Below are 26,676 nucleotides of genomic sequence, written 5' to 3' on the forward strand. Positions count from 1 at the left end.
GAGTCTCCTACTCTGGAGACATTCAAAACCCACCTGGACACCTTCCTGTGTAACCTCATCTAGGTGTTCCTGCTCTGGCAGGGGGATTGGACTAGATGATCTTTCAAGGTCCCTTCCAATCCCTAACATTCTGTGATGCAGTGATTCTATGATTCTGTGAAATAACTGAGACAACCAAGAGGAACTGGTGGACAGCAAGGTCTCCATTGATTTATTTATAAATATACCATATGCTGGAGATGGCACTAAAAGTATACCATAGGCCAGACTCATCTGCCGTGAACACTAGGTGACTATCAACAGAGGCCTGAGAGCACAGGAGATACTACACGCCTGAGCACACCCAGGTTAGACTGTGACCCCACAAACATGCGGAGTGAGCACGGGATGAAAAGAAAACATTAAGGTACAAGGCGTGTGGCAAGTAGTGATACCACACTTAACACGTCTCCAGAGAGTTTCAGAATTGTGTCTTTCCCTAGACTACAGTATTTTCACTGAATGGAAGTCTATTACTGTCCAATGCTGCACATGCCCTACAGAGGATAGACAGATCCCAAGGATGCTGTTCCACGTCTGTTTAAACAGATATAATTCCTCTTTGCTGCCTCAAAGGGACTGCTTTGCCCTGCACTGACTGCACATTTCCATGTTTTGTCTCTCTTCTGGTACTGGCATTATCATGAACATTAGCAAGAGTACAAGAAATCAGCAGGGCAACCCTTTTAGCAGAGCAGTGTCTTTGATCAGTTCAAAACACTTGGGAGACCCTACCATGCAGAAACTTCGTACAATTTTCCCATGACTAAGGTAGTTAAAAATAATGTAATGTAATGTAATATAATGTAAAAGAATGTAAAATAGATAATGGAATTACTGAGAAGCTTAAGTTTATTTAGAACTTTGCGTAAAATGCATTTCAAATGAATACAATCTATGCTATTTATACCTAATTGAAATAAAAGTCATATCTCTTAAGATTATTTGTCAGACTAAAATATTACACTACCATAATTGGGGTAGCATTGTGCTTGTTTGAAAAACAATTATACTTGAAAACAGTAGTATGCACATACACTTTATAGGCTGTAATACAACTGTTAGCTGCGCCTTCATTCAGTTTTTTCCTAACTAACAAATGACCCAGGAACCTTTCAGCTGGAATTCCTTCTATTCAAGAAAACACTGAGAATGTCAACTCTTCAACAATTGTAAAATGCATTAAGTGTGTAAATTCATTTAGTGCCTTCATTTTTTGACTGTTTAGACTCAGTTAATTGCCATGTTAGAATTCATGGGAAAGTGCAGAGTATTGTTTTGGCTTTGGCTCCATGTTTGCCCAACAGCTGTACACAATAAAAAGCATCAAAATCAGAAATAATCTTAGCAAAGACCAAAGAGTTTCAGGTATTCACTGTCACTTAAAGATATCAACACTGAATTTGGTGCAGGGTAGACATTAAGATTATAAGAAATCTCAGGTTAAAAGTCCCTCTCAAAATTCTCCTTTTTAGTTCCCAGTATAATTGTATATATTCAGGTTAGTTCCCGCGTTAAGATATTATACAATTCCACTACTGACAGTTCTACAGTCTTAAGTGTTTTTTCAACGCTTTTTAAAACACCAGTAAAATTAAGCCACACAGTAAGATTCTTCCTCTTACTTCCATTTATTTGCAAACTGCATTTTATGACACTCCACTAGTTGTTGTAAAGTTGTTGTAAAGAATTGTCCTCTATGAAACACTGACCAAAATGATATCTGTATTTTTTCCTCATTCAGCACATTAATAATTGGTTAACATTAGGACATTATTCAAATTTTCAGGCAACCATGGAAACAGAATGGATTACATGATCTACAGAAGCTCAGGAAGATCCAATGCAGATCCCACAGGATACATGGCACAATCTTATTGCATCACCAGTTACAAGTTCTATCTTTTTCTCTTTCATTATCACCCCAGGATGACATCCTACAACTATTGTTGTTTGGGAGGATTAAAGTAGTGAGGGTTGTAACACATTAAGTCAAAGTGAGCATGTTATTAACTTCATAATAGAACACAGTGCAATGATGCTCTTGAAAGACACCGATAAATTTCAAAGAAGGGGGGAAGGTGCTCTTAAATATTTTGTCATAGCAAAAGAGCCAGTCAGACTCTTTTCAGAGTAGCAGCAGTGTTGTCTACCTTAATAATATCTCACTTCCAAGAAAGTAGTTTCTTTCAATGCAATTTAGCTGACAGAAATGGAAAAAAAAAAGACCATCACAAAAGCCACCAAGTTCTCAGAAAACATTCTGGTGGCACTCAGCATTCTTTCAAGAAATCTATTTGAAAAGAAAACTGGTTTAGCCCACTGGTATCTCAAATAGCACACCACACTAAAACTTAAATTATGAATTTGCCAGTAGTAATCCTCTAGTTAAGACTCAGTTTTCAGAAACTGAGAAACATTACAGATGAGAAATCAATAACATATTAAGTCATTTGAATTTAGGAAGCAAAATAAATCCAGTTAGTTAAAGAGTTCATATTGGTGCAGAAATTTAGCTTAGACATTTTTCACTCAACTAATCCTTTGGGATTAGAGAACGCCACGCTGCTTTGGGCAAAATCTTGTAAGGTCAGTAAATCAGAAATTCATATGAAAAACTAGTTTTGCCTACAAAAAATTAAACAAATCATCACATTAAAGGTAGAAAAAGTAAAATCAGTCTATCACTTTAGAATGTTCTCACATGACTGTGGAAACCTTATTAAGCATTTTCTAGGAAGGATGGAACTGCCTAAACACCTCATTTTAAAAAGTGAATCTTTCTAAAGACTGTAATGCAACTTATCCTGACAAGCTCCATAAGGACGGAAGCTTTTTATCTTGGCCCAGGCTCACCTGCTCATTTAATTAGATCATTGCTTGCCAATGATGTGTACAGAGCACTGTGTCTCTTAATTATATGGTTTAAAATTGTGAAAAAAACATGTGAAACATTCTGTTCAACATATTTTAACATAGCTTGTGGGCAATGAATCAGAAGAACATTAGAGCATCTGAAGCACAGCCGGTGTAGGACCAGACTAGGAAATAAATGTGATAAATTGCACATGGTTTTGTATGAGACACATAGATTTGAAAATGGGAAGGAATCTTCTCAAAGCCTGCTCACCATTACATGAGTAGAACATGATTAGGGACTAAAACCAGGACAGCTCATGACACAGGTCGGACTGAGAGCCAACATGGGGGGACAGGGGTTCCACTTGCATGTTCCTCATAGGGACTACAAAGTTTGTACAGGCTTCTCAGATGGCTCCTGGTTTGGTCTGGAAAGGGGGAAAATATGATCTCAGGGATAGATCCCAAGAAACTCAAGAGGTGTTTCCAAATATTTTTCCAGCCACTGACTGAAGTTATCTGAAATGTACTTTTACCACTTCATTTTCACAAAGGATTTATGGAATCAGGACACCTCAGTCTCTTAGCAGAAGTCCTTGAAAGCCTCATCTTTAAGTTCTTGGCTCTGCAGTGCTTTAACTAACGTGTTTCCATCTAATACAGTAGGAATCTGAACAAAGCAAATTGGAACTATTTTTATATTAATTTAAAAAAGAGCAGTGTTATCACATAAATGAATGCAAGAAAGCACAGCATAATTTATGTCTGCTGAAAATTTATTTAGGACTGAGCTCAATAAATTAAATATAGATTTAGCTAACGTGAATAACTGCTTCATCATAAAATAAGAGAAGGCATCTCCTTACTTCATGTTCCCTCTGACATCTGAGCAATTATAAAAAAGAAACATATTAAAACTGCAGTTTGAAAACAGTGATAAATCATTGTAACCTGTAATACAACCATAGTTATACTCCAAGTGTAAACCCAGTTATTTTTTAAATTAATAAAGCCTTCTTTTATTTAAAAAACAGAATCACTTATTTTTTTTTATTGTCTTAAAAAACTCCGACTTTTAACTTTACTTTTTACTTGATAGTTACAGCACTGAGAGATCACTCAGCTCAGCTACTTAGTTTTCAGGCTTTACATGTATGCTAATGCTATTTGTAGGCGTTTGCGTCATCAAGATGAAAGAAAAAAGTCTAATTTGCATGCTCTTGTGTTTTCTTAAAAAGTTTCACTGTTTTAAAAGAACACTACTCCTATATGAAACATATATCAACTATTCACACTAATTATACAAAAAATGTCCAAACATATATGAAAAAAAAACGTCTGACAAAAAATAACCAATTCACAAAAAAAAAATATACATATTCTCACACTAATTTTGATTTCAGTATTACCTACCAGCTTTACCACTCAAAATTAAATAATCTAGAGTTTGCAAAAAAACAAAGTCAATGTAGCAAAGGGAAGTAGTTGAGGAATTCCAGTAAAACTGAGCTAGTAAGCCAAATGTATATCAGTTACCTTTGGATTTATATGATTATATTAAAAATGTAAGCATAATACAGGAAAAGGATTACTTTACAAACGAATTATATGTAATATTTTCAGAGATTCTTGTAAAATAAGACAAAACTATATAAAATTAGTTATTAATTATAAACAAACCTAAAAGTTTTTGTTATTGTAGAGAAAGCAAGCACTAACACACTTATTTAATTAGATATACTTGTAAATACTTAACCTTTGCAGAATATCCAAGACAATATGACTTATACCTAAATTTAGCTGCATAGCTACATCAAGACTTTGAAATATTTTGAGTCGAACATTGATAGACATAATGTATCAAATATCAAGTTGTTTAAATTACTTATGATGATAAATGAGCTTTTTAGAGGACATGAGTTTCTCTTACTGTGTCATTAATGTCAATGCTACCGTGATGGGTAACAATGCCTCACAGAAGGGTCCAGTGCCCTTTACTGACCCACCAGTTGAGACCTGGCAGCTGCACATCTTTTTGGGATGCTCTACCTGAAGCACAGGATCATAAGAAGACAAATAGGCAGCAGCTGTTTTCAAGAAGTCTGGTCAGGGTTAAAACAAATGGAGATGGTGGAAACTGAGCATTACCCATCTGTTTATTGTTGCAGATCTCATCTCAGGCTGTTAGATGGGGCACCAGCCAAATAAATGACTTTTTTTTGGTGGGGGAGGGCCCCAGCAACTTCAGGTTATGTGCAGACTGTTTCAAACTGAAATACACCAGTCATGGGAGACTTAGAAGCTCAGTCAAACAAAACCAAGTAAATTTGCAACAACACACTGGCAGGCACAGAAAGGTCTCTTTGTGTGTGAAAGCTTAAGGTGACCCTACCTCTGAAATTGCTATCGTATCTCCCCAGCATAAGCCTACATTTGAAAGGGTTAAGTGATTCATGAAGTATTTTGACTAAGACAAAGTAACTAACTTACATGCTATTAGCCCATAGCAGTAACTATAGTGTGAACATAGCAGGAGATGAAATCAAAGTGACTAATAGCTTTTCTTTGTGGATGTGTCAGGAGCGTTTCCAGCCCTGTATATCTTCCTGCAATCGGAGGTGGCATTAAATAGCATTCTCTCCTTATTCCTAGACTGCACTTTACATGAATCCTGGCCAGCTTCTCTTTGTCCAACAGCTCCACCCGTTGAGGCTCTCACTCACTCACCCACAGAAATGGATCTGAGCTGAGTCATGGATCACAAAGTTTGCCAGACATGCATCCAGGCCTCAGCCTTCTAAGCATTTTCTTCCTTAAATCACCTTAAAGCCAGGTCCTATGAAAGACCTTTTACTAATCTACTCCAAAAAGCACAGAACACCAGGCAATTTAAGAATGTTTAAGAAATCTATAAATACTTATACAAGGACTTTTTGCTGTGGAAATGCCATTTGTAGCACTTGTTGTCTTAAGCAGTAAATAAATATGCTCATAAAGAGGTTTCATTTTAAATCCACCTGCAAGGCAGCTACAAATAGAGCTAGAACATGTTCTGCTGAAGAGGAAGGAATGATTGCTCTTGCTGCTTGAGAGAAGCAAGGCTAAAAACTGATAGAGTGGCCAACTTCTCTAGGAGAAAGAACAGGGGTGAATGCTTCATTCTCTCAAGTGAGAGTCCCACAGTCAAATTAGTTAAAACAGTGAATGAAAAGGAAAATAAATCTTCTCATAGAATCATTTCAGTTGGAAGAGACCCTCAGGATCATCGAGTCCAACCATAACCTAACTAGCACTAAACCATGCCCCTAAGAACCTCGTCACTTGCTACTTGGCAGAAGAGACCAACACCCTCCATGCTACAACCTCCTTTCAGGTAGTTGCAGACAGCGATCAGGTCTCCCCTCAGCCTCCTTTTCTCCAGGCTGAACAGCCCCAGTTCCCTCAGCTGCTCCTCATCAGACTGGTGCTCCAGACCCCTCACCAGCTTCACCACTCTCCTCTGAACTCTCTCTAGTACCTCAATGTCCTTCTTATGATGAGGGGCCCAAAACTGAACACAGGATTCAAGGTGGTGCCTCACCAGTGCCGAGTACAGGGGCACGATCACTTCCTTAGTTCTGCTGGCCACACTATTCCTGATACACAGAAATAACTTCTCCCACATCTACTCGACACTGAACACTCTGCCCATATAACATGGAGTGTATAAGAACAGAGTGAGCTCTGACAAACAACCAGGAATAAAATATTGCCTGGGTGTAAATCCACACCAATGACTAAAGCCCTGTGCAGGTATCCATGGCCCACAAAGCAATTCCATCAGTTCTGAGGCCAGAAGCAATATAACCATACCTGTGAAGCATCAAGCTCACACTAAAAGACCTTCCTCTGCCCTCACAAAATGAGAACATTGTGTCAGACATTCAGCAGTCATGGTGTCAGTTTTATTACTGAGATGGAGAGACGTGTGAAAGGAATGATCCCGTACTGAAAGGCAGAAAAAAATAATTCATTTGCATCTCCGTGTTTAATCTGGACTTGACAGGCTCTTCCACATTGAAAAGAAACACAATGGAGAAAATTATTTTTCTAAGGTAATAGGAAACTTCAGTCCCTGAACAGTAACTTGTAACAATGAATGGCCCTAGGTGACTGATAAATGCTATTTTTTGGTAGAAAAACTATTCTACTATTTTGTTTCACTCTAAGTCACTTCTGATTGAAAATTGTTTCACAGAGGGTCTTGTTCTCATTTCAAATAAGCAAGAACTTATCTTTACTGAAAAACAATAGCAAAAATTAACTTACTGTTTGGATATCTATACCTGATAAGGGTCTTAGTCAGTTCTATATTTAGCAAAAGGCATAAATGAGTATCAAGGCAAGTTAGATGTCTTATGTGCTTCCTCTCATTATCCTGCCTCCGCATTTTTCCAGACTGGAAAATGACTGGATTGCACCAGGGTTACCCCTTGATCAGAAAAGAGATGTTGCTGTGTATAAAGGAAGCAGCTGTGGAGCTCACCATGAACCACGAGTTTGGAAAGATCTTTATGTCCCACAGCCCAGATTCAGCCACAGTGACCAAAACCATCCATGACTTTACCATACATGCCAAGCTACCAAACCTTGGCAGTGACTCCCAAAAACTTAATGCCAGTACCCCTCTACTTCTCAGTATGTGTCATGCAGAGATTAAACTGTCTTCAGTTTTCTCATGAGCATAGTAAAAGACCCGTGACTCAGTTTTCAGACTTATCATTAAAAAAAAAAAAAACATTTTTGCATATGTAATCCAGAGATTTGTATGCAAACATTTTTTTTCTCATAGTTCTCTGTTTGTACTACACAGTGTTACTAACTTTTAGCTGTTTTTTTAACACCACCTAAATAAATGTATGCATGAAGACCATTATTACCTTATTTTTTTTTTTTTTTGTGAATGACAGGCACATTTCTGATTATTCTGAAGTATCCTTCATATATGCTTACCCTTGCTTTGTATTCTTCCCAAGGCATCAGTATTTGGCCAGTGTCAGAGACAGAGTAGACATTTGGTCTGTGCAGTACAGCTGCTCTTTTGTTCATTTTTAAAAACAGAGCTTGAAAACAAATTCTGTATAAATTTCTCTTTGATTTTTGTTGTCTTTGAGAGCAAATGTTTAGGCTTCATCACATTTCTAGCTATGTAAGTATATTTTTTTTTCCGAAGAGAGGAATTTAACACATTCTCCAATATTGTGTAGATATAGTGCTGACTCCACCATGAAAACTGCGGTGTCAGAACCACTGTTGAGGGAGCAGTAACAACTTTCCTCTCAGTAGTATGAAAATAGAAACAGTTTTGTGCTGCTGCAAATTTCAACATAGCTGGGAAATGAGAAATAATATTGTTTAGATCAGCATAAAATTCATTCTTCAGTATGCAGCCAGCTCTACATAAAAATAAGGAGAAATATAAGCAAAAACGAGCATTTACTTGAATCAGGTGTTTAGCAACCACACAAACATGCAGCTTGAAGCACTGTTGACAAATATTTTTCTCTCAGGGCAACTTGCATTTATCCAGACACTTTCTAGCAGAAGGTGGTGTGTCTAAAATCAGACATACTGATACAAAGGTTCTACGCTCACTGGTTTTAAAAAGAACGTATAACTCTTTACCAGCAGAGTTTAGTCATTGATATGGTGAACTGATTATTGCACAAACAATCCAATTGCTTTTGAGTGATTGTACGCATCATGAGGAAGACACCACTTTAGTAGTTACTTTCAGCTGGGGTAAATGCATGATGTTAGTGGCTATTTATCCAGAAAATCATATGGGTAACTCAGTTTGCAAACAGAATTAAATATAATCGTTTTAAAATACAGTGACCTTCATATATAAGTCTTTTTCCTAATGCTGTAAGCATGATTCGAATGTCATTTCCGTTTATGTATTTATTTGTTTTTTCATTTTTCTCCTAGTTCATGGTTTGGTGTGTCTGGTAAATGTGCAGTGATATGAGATTTTAACTACAGATGTTAAGCATTGTTTACTACTACAACATTTGCCTTAAGTATTTTACATCCTTGCCAGTCCCACTTTTTCATTTGCACTAAGCTTTTTAGTAATCATTCTAATACTCTCCAGTGTCTCCATTGCTCGACTTCTTCTCACAGAGTGGTTGTGATCGTCACACAGTTATATTCCATGCCTAATGCTTTGTTGCCATCTGTTGACCAATATAGCAGTTGTAGTACTAAGACGACACTTAACAACATAAAAAAATCTGTGGAAGATTTTATGATTGTAAATCTCAATTTTGTATTCGCTTCTTTTTCTCTGTCTAGGAAAGTAATCTAAAAATCTTAATATTTATCCTTAACATTTATAAATTAAAAGACAAAGTATTAGGCTTTCAAAGATCTTCAAAGGCTACTTAAGGAGGGTGTCTAAAGGCTAAAATAAATTTGAAATACTTTGGGAACTAAATAGTAAGAGAAACATACTGGACAGAATCACCTATCTTGCTCTAATGTTACATTTTTCAGTTTCAAAAGGTGTCTAAAGGGATCAAGATAATATTGCTGCAGAAAAAAATGAAAATAAAAAGGGGTCAAAGTGTTTATTATGTGATTCATTATTCATGTTTTTTTGGATCACTTTCAGTTTAAACATATGTACAGACAAAAAAGTAGCATGTTTGTATAGGATAGTATTTCAGCTGGATTTAAAATGGTTCCAGAGTTACTTTTATCAGGATGTATAGTATCAGCACAGGCAAGAGGTCCTTCAGGACTGCTTCACTTGGCATCTAAAAAGTATATTTACCTCTAAATGACAGCATGTATAAAATAGAGTATGTATACATTTTTTTTGCTTCAAAGGAGATTTGTAGGATTAACTTCAGAAATACAGGAAAGGCTTAAAAAATTCTGATCATGAGCATGATGTATAAAAAAGGATTGGTTTTATATAAAGTGATTTTAAACCAAAGTATTTTAAATAATTCATACACAGAAGTCTATTAAAAAAAACAAAACAAACAAAACAACAACAATTATATGTTTCTAAATACATAAAAATATGTATGGATTGGCTCTGTCAGTATTAATAAAAATGAGAATGCTTTGTATTCATACATCAATACACAAACTAAAACTCAGTGGCTTAAACATTGAGTTGTGGTGCTGACTTCAAGAACTTACATGGATATAAGAATTTTATGCAGACTGTATTTAGTGACTCACCTTTGAATCATCCAGTTCCAGCTTTTTCAGAGACTTTCTGACATAGTCTATGAAGGAGGATGATTTGGAGAAAGTTTTACCAACATGTCGATCACTGCAAATACAACATTGAGATGCAGGCTTTTGTATATCCAGCAACTGAAATTTACATATTTTTTATTCCCTTTAATTAAATTTTTACTTCAGGGAAAAAAAATGAGCTATGACTGCCAAGTTAGCAACAACTTTCCTTTCTCCCTCTTTTACTTAAAACAAGCTAGATAATATTTGAAGAAATGTCTAGATACAGCAACTGCACACTTGTACTATGGTTGTAGTACAGTTATTATTTTACCTAAAAATTGGAGAGTTCAAAGTTTCTTTTTAATTTCTCCCTAGTATTTTTATTTCCCTACATGAATGACAAAATTCTTGTTTCCACTGACAGATATTTCCTTCTATATTTCTATAATACTTCTGTAATGCTGCTGTAATTTATTTAGTATCAACCTCTGGACTGAGCAAATGTCAAGTTGGAGTAAAATGTCACTTGTGTTTGTTAAACTGTGTTGTTAACCTCACTACTTTTATTTCACTAAGTGATGCTACAGTTTTCCCCTGTTTACAACTAAATGGCCTGCTTTTGAAGCCAGCAAAAATGTAGATTGTTTCAGAAAACATGATAAAATAATGCATGAAAACTAAAAAGACACATAGGAAGACTGAATCCTAACAGGCCACTTACATTTGTTCTCTGTGTTTAAAATATCTTGGAGAAACAAGACGTAACTTTATGTTAGTCTGAATTTGCTTTCTTGACTGTGTTTTAACTTAACTCCTCTTCCAGCTGTGCAGTGCAGGAGTTACTTTTTCAGCTACAGTAGCTGTTTGTGAGTATTCAATTACTTAAGAGGAAATACACTTTCTCCCTAGTGAAATACTAAATAGAAATATTGTGGGTAAAAATTTCCCCCCTCTTTATTCTCAGTAAAACTCCTTTCTCCTTATTTGAGCATCAGGATTAACATCTACTGACGTCAACAGAGACTTTTCCTCAGTGGCAACTCTAATCTCTTTAGCTGGCAGGGTTGCCCACTCACTGAGTATCAAAAGTCACATTTATTTTAAAGAAAGAATTAATTTCTCTAGTCATACTTAATATTCAGACGTACCTAAACATTCGGGCTGATGCAGTCTGAAAATCTTTTAATGATTATGCCATTATGTCATTCTTTAGAACATCGGCATCTGCCTCCTAATCACAGGCTACTTGGGGGGATGGCATTGTCTGGGCCTGGATAGGATGGAGGTAACTTCATAGTGCTCTGCTTTGGATTTGTGACTAAACCAGGGCTGGTAACATAACAATGTTTAAGCTATTGCCGTGCAGTATTATTAAGCTATATTGTGCAGTATTGAGGCCTTCTCTGTTTCTCCCTCTGCTCCCCAGGGAGTAGGCTGGAGGTACACAACTGGAGGGGTGGGTAGGTTGACAGGGAGTCTTTCCAAGGTAGCTATTGCTTTTATTTAAAAAGTAAGTGGGTGAGAGGTCTGGAGCACCAGTCTGATCAGGAGCAGCAGAGGGAACTGGGGCTGTATAGCCTGGAGAAAAGGAGGCTGAGGGGAGACCTTATCGCTGTCTGCAACTACCTGAAAGGAGGTTGTAGTGTGGAGGCTGTTGGTCTCTTCTCCCAAGTAGCAAGTGGTAGGACAAGAGGAAATGGCCTCAGTTTGCGCCAGGGGAGGTTTAGATTGTATATTAGGAAAAAAATTTTCACGGAAAGGGTTGTCAGGCATTGGAACAGGCTGCCCAGGCAAGTGGTGGAGTCACCATCCCTGGAGGTGTTTAAAAGATGCATAGATGAGGTTCTTAGGGACATGGGTTAGTGCCAGTGTTGGGTTAATGATTGAACTCGATGATTTTGAGGGTCTCTTCTAACCAAAATGTTTCTATGATTCTATAATCTTAATTACTTCCTCCAAATTATACTTCCTTTTACAAATGAAACGTATTATCATCTTTCTCATACTTTTTATTTTCTTTACAACTTTGTCACCATTATTTTATATGTGATATTTTATACAATTTAAAAATAAACAAATCTATGTTCTTTCAGGAGTTTGGCCTTCTGAAGGGTAAGCTGTCTGGCTCTACATTCAGCAAAAGATCTGGGAGTATCTGCATTAGCAGTTTTTTTAGATCAGGAGTATACTTCTGAAGAGAATTTTCTGTTTTTCCCTACCTCTCATGCTTTGGTTGACACTGTGGAATAAGATCAGAGCTCAAAAAATGGGTTCTTTTCAAATTAAATTGAACTCCAAGGTGTACTTCTGGATATGCCCCAAGCATTCTGGATGCACTCCAAGAATTAACAAGCATTCATCCCACAGAATAAGAGAAAATCTAATCCAAGTACAACTCCAGAAAAAGAAGATAGTGCAGAAGTCAGGTCCTCGGCACCGGCTCTCCAAATCCCACCCTATGAGGGCACAGTACTTTCCAGCATAGGCACAAGCAGTAAGTAGCTCTTCACAGACATGCTGGCCATTGGGTTTTTTGCAGTTTTTCTCGGGAAAAATGGAAATGTCTGTTTGTCTTCTGCACTATTAAAGCTGCCAGAACCTCTGCATAACAGGGTAGCCCAGGACCAGGCTGACCTTTTAGTGAAATTGCAATGGGTTCTCTGGTGAAGATATGGTTTATACATGTTTCCAGTACAAAAGGATCTATTTCCGCTATGGGTAAAGGAAGGGCAATACATTTGAGATGTGGATTTAGGATGAATAAAGGTTTCTTGCATTTTAATATCAATATGTACATACCGACTGATTTTTACACTCTTCTGCTTTCTAATAAATACCTTCTCTATAGAATAGAGGTGGCAGAGAAACAGATCTTTAGTTTGTTACCTGTGAATTCAGAGCTTCTTACCTTTTGGAGACACCATACATTTCTTCTATAATAACCTGAAGAACAGCTCGATAAAACAATGATTCTGTGGGCAGCTGCAAAAAAATTTTACAGTAGCAAGGATTTAAAATTGGCATTGAAATGAATATCAGAGTAACAAAAAGAGTATTGGCATCCTCAGCCTCTTATTGGCTTGTATTCTTTACAATCAGTTATAACAGGTTTAAAAGTACAATTTACTAGTCTTTCTGCATCCAGCTAAAATTATGGTTTGGGGTCAGATTCTAACATAACCATGAATGAAAGAAAAACAACGAAACCCATACTCTGAAGTAAAAGTCTAAAGGTTGGCAGAGAGAAAAAGAAGAGAGGAAAACTCTACTGATCATGATCCAAATTCTACTATGCAAAATAAATCTAACAATTTACTTAACCTGTTTTGAAGGCAAATGCTTAATTTCTTAGCTTAATCATCATACACTGTAGTCTGAACCATACAGAAGATACTATGCTCATAAAACTAGAATACACTGAAAACTTCATACCTTTGTGTATGAAAGATCTGTTTCATAAAAATAGTTAATGCTTGCCAATTAAAAATTCACAGTAAAAGGCATTTACAGTAAAAGGCTACTGGGGTCAGTGGACTTACATATGGAAATAAGAGGTCTCTCAGACTTGCCTTTTAAATATTTGCACAGTTGGTGTCCACCATCCCCGAAAGGATAACTTGCACACCAATAATTCAAAGTATTCACCGGGGAAAAATATAGAGGGATTAAAAATGAGAATGATGATGTTTCTAACAGGTTCAAGCCTTTGTCATAACAATTTCTATTTTTACATTAGTTGATAAAACACTGGGAGAGTGATCCAAACCAGGGATATTTGTACTGAATTTATGTATTAGCTTAAAGACAGCAAAAGACGTTAAGAAGGGTAGTTTAATGCCTTAAACTGTGCTTTTTTTTTTACAGACTTTTAATTGTCAAAAGAAAACAGATTCACTAAGTACAATCACAGCAATAAAAATGTGATTTCATGATGACACATGCTATCTATCAGGATTTGATATAGTATATGCTAGTATTTTAGATTCCAGAAATGCAGAAGTTCAATAAAAGGTCATGGATTAAAAGCATTCAAGGGGGGAAAACACATTTTATCTTAGAATGGCTAAAATAAACAATACTACTTACCATTTGGCCAACTGCAACTCGCTCCAAAGCCTTTAAGAGTGAAGGAATTAAATTGCTGATATGTTTATTCTTTATCAGAACATTTAATAAACACATTGTATAAAAGTCAGAGGAGATGACATTTTAAAAGATTAATAGTGTGACATAACATGATCTTGCACACTTTAAAGTGTGAATACCTTTAGGGACTCATAATCAGCTCACTCCTGTTACTTTGGTTTATTTATAGGAGAAGCAATGATAACCAACTGTATGGAAACAGATGCATGAAAAATTTGTTTGTTTTTCTTAGTATTGTAAAAGAATTGCAGAGGATTACTTTTTATGAAAGTGCTAAAAAGAAATGCATTTTCCTTGAGTCTGTTCCTACCAAAATATAAATAATTCACTTTGCATATTCAACCACATCTTTAAATACTTTTAGTCCCTGGTATTCAGACAAACTGAGCTTCCATATGTAAAGTCAAATAAAATATAAACTTCAGAGGGACTGCAATTTAAGATGCTTGTTCATTATCTTTCACTAGATTCTTTATACCATAAATCCTGATGTAGGTATGAGAGTACTTGATTTTTATGATCCATGGTGACAAAGAATGACAATTCAGTGTGAAGTATTTTAACTACAGTTGAACAGATACTGTACCTACAAAAATTTCAACTGAGTATTAAAGATGGTAGTATAAACGAAGATAAAAATTCAATTATCTGATACTACAACAAATTAGATAGCAAACCAAAAATGCCTCGCCACTGATGGGTCATCGTCACCTTTATTCCCCAGACTCCACTACAGTCAACAGGACTGCTTGTCTCTGAATGACCCACTTCTTCTCTCCTAGTTTTAGAATTGATCTTGTATTTCAGACTGATCCTCAGACACGGTCCAAGTAGTTGCAGTTCCACCATTTCATCACTTTGCCCAACTCTCAGATTTGACTTCTGCTGTAGAAGCTATAGCTCTCACACTAGCATATATCTGCTGCTGCTGCTTAGAAGATGGATGTGAATTCTAACATGTGCTGTAAGGGCCTGAAACTAAAACTCTTGTCCAGAACCTTTAGTCCTTGGAACTTTAACCAATTTGAACGATCTGTACTAATGCTGAGTGTCATTGATCAGCAGACTCAGTTTGCCCTACTCAACCATTCCTGCTAGGAAGATGAGTGCCTGGCAGCACTGCGTTTTCTCCCTTGTGCCTCTGAGAAGGCAAGGAAAATCCTAGTCATGCAAAATGCAAAGAGAGGGTTACAAACATAAGAACAGTAGGTGTATCTGGTAACACAGGAGAACTCTGCCTTTCATGAATGTTTTAACTAAAAAAGTTTTTAACTGCCAATTTTCTGTGATTTCTCTGAAACCTAAAATAGATGTATATGGCAACATCAGTACTGTCTCTTGGGGGCCATTTGCTTACAAAATTTATCTTCCTACCATTGTTGAAAAACAGCCTGAACTTTTCCTTTCCAAAAGAAATGGAATGGGAAAGGAAATAGCTAATGTGTCAGCTGAGGAAGAATTGGTGTTTTAAGACACTGACAAGAAAAAGAGAAAAGGCAAATCCCTTTTAGAAAGAACTTCTTATGATAAGTTTTACAGTGACATCTCCAAAATGAACAATTTTTTTCTTGTACCTTACCAAGGGTCACACCTTTCAGCCTTATGAATACTAAATAACTGGCGTCTTATACTTTCTCCTGACAGCATTTAATTATCATGTTGGTTCAAGTTTACATAACCTTGATGCATTAGCTTATACTGAGTCTTCAGTCTACACTATTCTCCATAATGAAGGCACAAAGGCAGCAGCAGGGGCTAGCCAGAACCTGATGTGATTCATCTTGATACCAGAAATTAAAAATTAATAGAGGAAAGGAATAGTGGTCTTCTAACTGAAACAGTGGATGAAATTTTCAGTACCTATCTGTTTTTTCCAATTAGACGCCAGTTCATCATCCTGCCTTGATGAGGTTAGGTCTTTAAAAGCACTTCATCTCTTGGTGCAATGTTAAAAAGATATTTCCAGGCCCTTAAGCCACGTGGATATTAGAGCTCCTCTAGTTTTTTGAATAGGTAGGTTTGTTTAGGTTTTAAACAGTCAGAACATTCAATATTATGAATCATGAAGGTGTTGGGGGAGTTACTGATTGCAATCCTTCTACAATTACCTTGTTCCCCCCTAAATCCTTGGCTAGGAACTATTACCCTGAGGGGTTACCTTGTTTAGGATTTTACAAAGGTTTGGCCTTTCTGTCCACTCTTAAAATACGTTTCTGTCAATACTCATTTTTTCATGCCTTCAGCAAGTATAAAATATATAAAGCTGGAAGGTCAAGACTATTTTTTTTAGATATAATTCATCAGGCTTACAACATTAATGATGTTATTCTGTAGAGTCTTGGATTAAAGTCATGGCTTTAGGATTAGAAGCCAAAAACAATGAATCCTATAACATCTGGATAAAGCTCTTAGTAAGAAAAAGAAAAGAAAGGGAATCATACCAAGCACGCGGACATTCTAGCATTGCGACCACAGCACCAGCCCGTGTCCTTCAAGTACTGACACATGGGAAATCCCCACACTTCCTCTGGGCGATCTGCAAAATGAAGGAAAAAAGAACAGTCACAGCTTTCAGGGGCTATTTTTCTCTTTCTTACAGAATACACAATGTATTGGGCAAGATGAACAGTAGTTAATGGTAGCAGAACTGCTTAAATGTTCTAGTCCAGTAACAAGAACTGTGGTAGTGTAATAAAAAACATTTTTCCCCAGATGTTTTGTGTTTATGTTGAATTTCTGATAATTTCACATTTTCCAAAACATTTTTAAGTGAGTGTCTTTTATGAAAATCCACTGAAAAATCTTCCAAGGGACAAGACAAGTTTCCAAATCCTCATGGCGCCCCATGTCATGCCATGAGTCACAAGATGTAAGCTGGGCAGCTGTTCAATATAGCAGGACTTCAGTATCACTTCTCATTGGGTTCTTCTTCTATCATAAACATCTTTTAAACATCACACAGAACAATGTGTATTTGTTTATTTCAGTTTTGAAGGCCTGTGCTTTGCTGCGAGGCAGAATGTTTGTTTTCCAGAAAAGAGCAGCTGCAAAGTCTCTTGCTGTTTCTTCCTAACACCAAGAAGCATTTGCATCACAATCTGCGCTTGGTTTGTTTCATTATCATTAATATTTTGAATAACAACACAATTCTTCATGTTTAACACTCATGTAAATGTGGAAAAACTAAAGTACGGGGATTACTTTATAGATGTTCATAATATCCAGTTTTCAAAGGAAGAAAAACTCTACAATGTTTTGAACTTTCCTTAGCACATTTGTAAGCTGATTATTTAGAACACTGAATAAGAAGTTTAAAATAAAAAAAAAAAAAAAAAAAGAAACAAAACCAAATTGGCTAGCATCCTGGCTTTTTAACATAGAAAGATGAACTGAGGGTATTTCAAGATAAATCCATGTAACGGGGTTAAAGAAAGGACAGCAGAAATACGACTCTTCAAATTTACCAAAGGACTGAAATACACACATGTAAGGAGAATTCATTTTGTGAAAGCTAAGCAAAGAAAAACTATAAAGGATACCACCCTTCTCCCACAGCAAAAATGCTCGGTTTCTATAGCAGTCCCCAGTCTTTGCTGCCCTCTAGACAGCGAGAGCAAGCAGGTCTTCTGCAGACAACCTCATGCTTTGCTCTCCTTTTAGCCCTAAGAAATGTCAGAGGCTCTTAGGGGATGAATACCGGTTTGAAGGCCATGATTTAAGAGTAGGATTTTAATTTTGGCTAATTAGCAGAAAGAGAAAGAAAAGAAAATTCCTTTAGATATAAAGATAAAATTTGATAAAACACATTGCAACTGGCTTCAGCACTAGGAATGTACTAAGAATTTGTAAGTGCCTCATGACAAGCTCTGAAACTTTAATTAACTTCAAGTCTAATTATTGAGTACATGGAATAAAACTGAGTATTTCTACTGCAGGGATGGTAATAAGAATTCATTATTTTTTTTTTTCCAAGTGAAACAATCAAAGGCCATGGTTTCTATTGTATGATTCACACTAATAAGTCTTTCTAATATATATGCTACAGTATTTCAAAATAAAAATTTGCAGGCTGAGTTAGAAAGCTGAAATGATTGGTCTTTTCAAGTAATTCCTTCTAATTTACACCCTGTTCTGTAGGCACACTTATCATCTATGCAAGTGAAAGTTGCTTCCTGCTGAGCTACAATCTCAATATTAGTGCACTGTACTCATGCATAATTCTGAGGAATTTATGATACCTTTGAAAAAGTACTGTCTTCATTTAAATTATTGAACCTGTAAAGTAGGAGAAAAAGAGAGGGAAACTAATATGTAGATTTTTTTGTGTATATCCAAAGTTGACCACGTATCTACAATACTGCCTTGAGTTCTATTTAGTTTTCCATATCCAGGCCACTCTCAATCATGCTGCTGATTATAAAAAAAGAAATTGTAGGATGAATATATTGCTATGAGGTTCATTTATTTATCAGCTATATTTTAAAAACTGGTAATTCTTTTAATGCCTGCAACCATTTTCAGATATGTTTAATATTATATAGATCACAAATTACCATATTGTGCTTCTATCTGACAACACAGTAGCTGTTCTGTATTGTATAAACCTCCAAAAACATTCCAGCAACATTTTAAGTATGGGTATTCTATGGAAGATTTGATAGCAAACAGCTTAAGTGTTCAACAGTGCATGAAGCAATCATGTTAGAATTCAATGCAGAGGAGCCAATCAGGCAGAATTCTCCTTTCCACAAAAAGTTAACAAAATGGGGAATTTTAGGTAATCATTTGATAAGCCGAACCAAAGCTATGCTTGGGTGTAGTCATAGAACCTGTTAGTTAAATTGCTATGACCTTACTTCTAAACTAACCTCTTAAACAGACTATGTCACACATTTAATAAAATGAATTGCTGCAAATATTGCACCAAAACGAATCTTTGCAAAAAATAGTAATGCTGTTATGTTCTAGAACTAAATCTATTAATATAAACCAAACTGTAATTTAAATGCGAATCATTTCAGAGGAAGAAAAGGGAGGAAACAGGATAGATTTAAAGTAGCATCAAGAACAACGTGAAAAGTTGTATCCTAGTTCAGCTTTGTGGAACAGGGTGCCTCATTGGAAACTTAGGCAGATAAAATACTGATTAAGGTAGCTTGAAGATCTGTGCTGTTATTGTTTACTGTCCCCATAAACTGGATACATCTGATAGGAGTGAGAAAACATACCCATCAGAATCACCCAGTTACACACAGCAAGGTAAGACAAAGTGTAGATTACACAGAAATGTATAATGCTGAATAAATCAGAAGAGAACAATTCCAGCCATTAGCTACCAAACAAATTCCTATCAGTTCCCCCCGACTGAGTTTAGTAACATTCATAGTTTCATGGAAGAGTTGTTTAAACGTATATATTTAAACAAATTATTCCTGTCCTTATCATTTTTTTTTTTCATAGTAAAGAACATTTTTCTGGTAGCCATAACATCTCCTCTCCTAGAAAAGGAATTTAATAGGAACTTTCAAAAATGTCACCGATTTTTTCCATTACCATTTTTTTATGTCTTTTGAAAAACAAAGGAACTTTACAGGTCTTTAAACATAGGCGGGAGAATCCTTTTAAATATTCACACACTTTAAGCAATCCTTCAATGGATTTACTAACTTGATGTGACCACACAGACGCATCTCATGACTAACTCTTCAGCAGTTCATTTCTCACACTCCTCTAACATGCAGAAATGTTATGTTTTGAAGAGAATATACTATATGGAGAAGCTGTCTTTGGTTTATCACATACTGTGGAGGATATTAACACTTTGAGAAATAAAGTTATTATGATATTAAAATGTTAATATTAAGAATTTGAAATGTATTTCAAAATGGTATGAGTATTGTCAATAGTTCCTAATAATACCATTCAGCGAGTTATTATTGCAGCATAATATTGTCAGTTCTAAATGCCTAACTATATCTTTGTTTCTTACGACTTGAAATAAAAACACCTACTTCTACATTTATTTATGAAGTGTGATCCATATCAGCCCATGTAAAATATTGCATGGAGCAATGTAATCAGTTAAAGTAGAAGTACTCCTAAGAGAAATTAAATTTCCTTTTTATATATATTTTTTTTATTCCATTAAAACAGTCACAACTCCCACTCATGCTATTATTTTGATATTAACATCTATTTCAGCTGATTCCTTCCTGATGCCTTAATGACTCATATTTGTTCATCCTTACAGTCTGTACCCCTAATTTCCAAAGTATTTTTGGAAGTATAATTGCCCAGCATGCTTCTCTACTTCAGTTCATGATTTAGATATTTATGATGGTAATTCCCACTGATTCATAGAGCTGATTTTCAAAGGTTTTCTTGATTTTTTTTTTTCATTTTCTTAATATCAAAGCACGAGAAACCTGGAGTTCAGACACTTGTTAATTAACTTCAGTTGCATTTTTGTACTTCACATCCAGTGCACTTGAGTATCTATGATCTCTTTCTGTGATCATGAAAGAAAAACAAAGTTGAAAATAAAAGGAATGTAAGACTATGTGAAGGATCCATTTTGAACCACTCCTTGGCAGCTAGAGAATACTCAAGGCAAAAATAAAAGGAGTGCCAATTGTACAGAAAAAGTACAACTGACTGAAGATCAGACACAGCTGTCAGTGTGAGGTAATTGTGCAAGGACTGCCAAGAACATTGAAAATTCTCTGTATTAATCATATACCGGTTGGCCAACAATGCTTTGAGATTCTTGCCAAAGACAAGTAGATAACGGTAACATGACATGGCATCTGAAATCTGTACATGACTCAATCCACAAGGCTGCCACTAGGATCTGCTCTTCAGTTATTTAATTCAAAGAGCCATACTTGAGAGGTAACAACCATAGGAATCATGTCCTTGCTTGACTAGTTCCTGGTGTATTGATGGTGAGCTAAAAAACAAAAGCTGTAATAGACAGTGAGGGGCCCAAAACTGAACACAGTATTCGAGGTGTGGCCTCACCAGTGCCTAGTACAGGAGTATGATCATTTCCATAATCCTGCTGACCAAACTATTTGTTATGCTTTTTTAAAATTAATCAGATTCCTTAAAAATATTCTTACTAAAATGTTCTTTGTAGAGGAAGGGGTTTTTGTATCTATTACTCCAAACATAATAACACAACACCTCACTACAAGAAAGACATTGAGGTGCTGGAGCATGTCAAAGAAGGGCAATGAAGCTGGTGAGGGGTCTGAAGCACAAGTCTGATGAGGAGCAGCTGAGGGAACTGGGGCTGTTTAGCCTGGAGAAAAGGAAGCTGAGGGGAGACCTTATAACTCTCTACAACTACCTGAAAGGAGGTTGTAGCATGGAGGGTGTTGGTCTCTTCTCCCAAGTAGCAAGTGATAGGATGAGAGGAAATGGCCTCAAGTTGCACCAGGGGAGGTTTAGGTTGGATATTAGGAAAAATTTTGTCACAGAAAGGGTTGTCAGGTATTGGAACAGGCTGCCCAGGCAAGTGGTGGAGTCATCATCCCTGGAGGTGTTTAAAAGACATGTAGATGAGGTTCTTAGGGACACGGGTTAGTGCCAGCATTAGGTTAATAGTTGGACTTGATGCTCTTGAGGGTCTCTTCCAACCAAAATGACTCTATGATTTTGTGATTAATAACAGAAACATATTACTAAAACCTAAAAGGAAATCTTGAAGGGCAACACCAAGTGAAAGATGAATACATGGATAAATGGTAACTGACAGTTTTATGTCAGTACTGGAATTTCAGTAGGGGCCACAGTAAGGTAGGGAGGGACCTCTCTTCTTCTAGACTTGTTCCTACTTGCAGGGCTTTGAATGACTTAAAATCCAGAGAAATCAAAGCAGTAGAGTGAGGATGGAGACGTCAAGCTCAGTCTCAGAAGTAGCTCAGTGAAGAAGAAGCCTGGCTCCCAGGAGAAAAGAGAGTTCATTGCAGTACTACCAACAAACCCAGAACTGCCATAAAAATTGAAGTTAGTAGCTGTGACAGGAAATTAAAATAAATTCTTTGCTAACACTATATTAAAATATTGCTTTTGAGATCTGTTACCTTATTCTAGGAACTTGGTGCTAGTCATATTAAAAATCAACAGCAGAAGCACAGAACTCCAATTTGAACACCCAGCGAATGAGAAATAAATATGGCCTTTGATTTGAAGATATATAGAGTATAATAAATACTATGCTATTTCCACTAATATGATGATTCAAAAGACAGTAGTCATTTTCCAAATGCACAAACCAAAATATTTACTAGTAAAAAGAACACTACATTCTGATACTCAAAATTTTAACTATAATATTAAAAGCTTTATATTTTTGTAAAGTGCTAGTTATAACTCTATTAACAGGAAAGGAAAATTACCCCTAATTTTTAAGCTAAATTACCCGGAAAAAATCTCATCTTTATTGGTAAATATGCTGAATGTATAAAGTCTCTTTAGTGTAAAAATAAAATGGGATTATAGGATACAATATCTATACATTTTGAAAAAAAAAATGTAGAAGCTAAAGGAAGAGTGTCTTTATATAAACTCTTTATATGGTGATTAAATATTTTTCTCATTTTTCTTATAAAACATTATTTTCTTAGTCTGGACAGTGGAATATCCTGCAGTTCCTTGTAATAAACTCAAAACAAAAGGGAGATGAATTTCAACACTGGCAAAGGCTGTTTTATACACTAGACTTGTCTACATATTTCGGTTAGAGAAAACTCCCACTGAAGCCAATTACCGCCTTTTCATACTACCAGACATCTCTCATAGCACTCAGTTAGCAATGTGTGACACAAATTTTAAATATAAAAGAATTTGTATCTTAAATCAGACAAATCACATTTGCAAAGTAGAAAAAAGAGGTGTAACACATGCATAAATACAATACGTAGCTATCATATATATATTTTTTAATGGAACTGGTAACATTAATGTAACTATATTTTATACCACCTACTTCTAACTCTCCTCATCCCAGTCATCATTAGCTGGCAAATCTGTCTTAGTGGAAATAGGTCTTCCATAACAAACATGAAATGTGCCTATGTAAGAACTGTAGTAGTGGTTATACCATTATTATAATACATCAGAAGTCTTCTGCACGTCAAACCCTGTAACAGCCAAGTTGGAATTAACACTCAAAGGTCACACCGTACATTAGATTTTTCTCATCAAGGCCTTGAAATTGCAATACTTAGTGTAGAATATTATGCTTAAAAGGAACCCTGCTGAAGTCATTCAAATACTACAAAAGGTTTGGCCTACTTATATGCTGTAGACAGAAGGAGTGGAACAGATACAGTAGTATATTTATGTTGACATTATACTACAAAGATGTGTAAAAAGGTAATATCCTAAGACTTGTAAAAATCAATCATCATCACTAAAACTGTGGAAGATATATTAAATGACTTCACAGAAACTGCATTTCAAGATGGGAAAAAGTTTTCTGAAGTTCTGTATTTGAAAATGGCCTTTGCTCTCAAAAGAAAGCTTTCTCTTGTTCTTATTTCAGTTTGAAAGATTTTTTTTTAATTTGTTCTCCTTTCTCAGTTACGAAAATGTGTTTATTTGCCTAGTTTGGTGTAAAATGTACAATGTAAGCGATTTTATGTTGAAACAATCCATTTTTTAATGTTTCAAAAAAGGTAAATAGACAATTATTTGATACTTTATTTTTTCAAAAGACTACTATTACATTCCTGCAGATGTTACTGAAATAAGTGGTATATTGAACATGTGCAGTTCATCATTTTAATGATATTTTGTTTCCAGAGAATTCATGTTAGAGTCCTGAATGACTGCTGGAGAAACAGGCATTAGTTCACATACCATAAGCTCTTTGCTTTTGACAAACAAAGGCTGTCACTGTGCACAGACTCAATTCTTACACAAGTCCAGGAAGGAATTACCCTATTCAGACCAGCAGAAAATATACAGCGACATTATGCTTCAACATTGTTATAAATACTACCATCCAGACAGGAGAGTAAACATGCCTATCAAGGATTTACAGCTTTATAATTCTTCCCCCAGTATAATTAGTCTTTTTGTACTTGATCTCAATAACAGTCATTATAACGAAAAAGTGAAGGGATTTTTTTCTTTTTGGCTATGTAACTTTTCTTATGTTCTAAATATTCTGACTCCATTTCAGAGCATGAAATTGTTAGGCTATTATTCTGAATCTCCTTGAGAGAGCACAAGCTATTCAACTGTCCTCTGCACAGTGACAAGAAAACAGGTTATTAATAGATAACTTTCTTAGGTCAATAGTGTAATTGGCACAGGCAAAACAAAACATTTTTCTTTCAATGTTTATAAAAGTAAAAAATAATTCTGTATGTTCTTTCAATAACAATTTGTATGGACCTCAATTTTTCTTTAATCTCAAATCTCTTCAACCTTTTGCAGATATCAGAGTGTGTACAGACTTTTTTATAAATAGATAGTAGTTACAGGACTACCATTGTGACAAAACTCTAAAGGACTGCTCAAAGAAACAAAGCATGTAAGAAAAGCTAAATGCAGTTCTTACGCCACAGTCCTGCTTCATAGAAAGAACTCATCAAATGATGTATCTAAAATTGAAGGATCCCTAGAAGAAGTTACAGAAAAACAGAAGTGGTAAACACAAAAAAAATTGCCAAGGCTATATTGCATTAGTCCAAAAACTAAAACCAGGATGAAATTGCCAAACTGTAGTGCGCAGCTTCTTGATGAAAACTCTTTGGTTCTAGAGATCTGAAAAACAGGTAATGTAATATTAATGCTAATGAAGAGCTCAAGGCAAGGCTGAGGGAGCTTCCAAATGGGAAGCCTCACATTTATATGGAGAGAGGGTATTTTAAAGAATAGACTCATTGGATATATAAGCAAACACAACATATCTGGAAAGAGTCAATGTGACTTTCTTAAAGGCAAGAAGTCATATATCACAAACATATTGGAATTTTTTTAAGGCTTCAAGTAACACTTAGACAAGAAAGATAGAGTGGGCTTCAAAATGGCATTCAACAAGACCATTAGAGAAACTATCAAAACACAGAACAAAATAAAAAGTTTTCCTATGGGTAAGTAATTGACAGAAACAAAGGATGGAAATAAAACATCATTTTTCACAGAGGACAGAGATCACCATCAAAGGCCTAAGGAGACTTGTGCTGGAACAGGTTGTTGATCAAATTCATAAATGATCTGGAAAAGTTTATGAAGAGTAGGACAAAGTTTGCTGATGATCTTAAGTGCAACAAAAAAATAGCACCATTTCTAATAAAAAATAGAGATAAAATGGCATCTAAAATTCAATGTAGATGAAAGTGATTCAAACTGGATAAAATATTAACTTTAAACACACAGTGAATGGCTTTGAACTGAGAGCTGACAGTTCAATAAAAAGATGAGCCCAATACTAAGAAGAGGAAAAAATATTAAGAATTATTAAGGAAAAAACCCCACCATTATGCTACTATATAAATACATGCTGCTCTGAATCTTGAATACTGCATTTGGATTTATTTTTATCAGCTCTGATAACAAGTAATACCACCCAAAAAGGTGGAGAGAAGAGAAACAGGATTGTTACAAGTAAGGAACATTTCAATAACAGGAGCAAATAATACAAAAAATCCAAGCTGTAAAACAGAGGGAATGAAAAATCTGTAAAATCATGAATGGGATGGAGAAAATTAATAAGGACAGGGGTGTACTGTATTTTACACCAAATTTAAGGAGTATAAAAAAGAAACTTGCAGTTGGCAGCCCTAAAACACGTGAAAAGAAATGCTGCTTCATACAACAAGCAGTTGATTTCTTACTGTAGCAGGCTATAGATGCTAAAAGTTTACATACGTTCAAAAGTAATCTGAAGGATTCAAGGAATAAAAATTCATCAAGGGTTGTTTAATGCAAATGTTTCCCTTTGTTCCAAGAAGCTCATGACCCAAAACATACTGGAAGCATGAGAGTTTATTTGGAGGAAGGAAGTTCCTTACGATTTTATACATGCCTGCTATTGGCCTCTGTGCAAGACAAGATACTGGAATAGACGAACCTTTCATGTTAACGAATTCCATTATTTCCATGTCTCTGTTAAACGGAGGCTGAAGCCGGGCTCTCTATTTTGTATCTTCATTCTATTATGTTATCAAAATAATATTTTAAACAAAAATGAATTAGTCTTCTTTCACATGCTGATGCCGCATCAGTCAAAAAAAGGTCTAAGAATGTGATGTAAACAATGTAGACATTCAAACTATACTCTCAGGTTTACCAATGTAGCAGACAGAGTGTGAAAGCAAGCTAATTCATTAACATATGAAATTGTATTTTGACAGCAAAGCAAAGAATTACAGATAT

At 35.7% G+C, this 26,676-nt stretch overlaps 1 protein-coding gene across 4 annotated transcripts in view; it reads right to left on the minus strand.

Moving 5' to 3' along the window:
• The window catches only part of METTL25 (methyltransferase like 25), a 70,803-nt gene that overhangs the window by 12,568 nt on the left and 31,559 nt on the right, over positions 1 to 26,676 (minus strand). For 3 of the 4 annotated variants that reach the window (XM_082043441.1, XM_082043442.1, XM_082043439.1), the window contains 4 exons: positions 16,725 to 16,819; positions 14,224 to 14,253; positions 13,046 to 13,119; positions 10,135 to 10,228 (listed from right to left, as the gene is read on the minus strand). In XM_082043441.1, the coding sequence (XP_081899567.1) occupies positions 10,135 to 10,228; positions 13,046 to 13,119; positions 14,224 to 14,253; positions 16,725 to 16,819 (293 nt within the window). The remainder of the gene's footprint in view (positions 1 to 10,134; positions 10,229 to 13,045; positions 13,120 to 14,223; positions 14,254 to 16,724; positions 16,820 to 26,676) is intronic. The other variant, XM_082043440.1, reaches the window with a different exon arrangement.

This window comes from Streptopelia decaocto (assembly GCF_964273445.1).
Source record: "Streptopelia decaocto genome assembly, chromosome: 1".
In the NCBI taxonomy this organism is placed as follows: Eukaryota; Metazoa; Chordata; class Aves; order Columbiformes; family Columbidae; genus Streptopelia; species Streptopelia decaocto.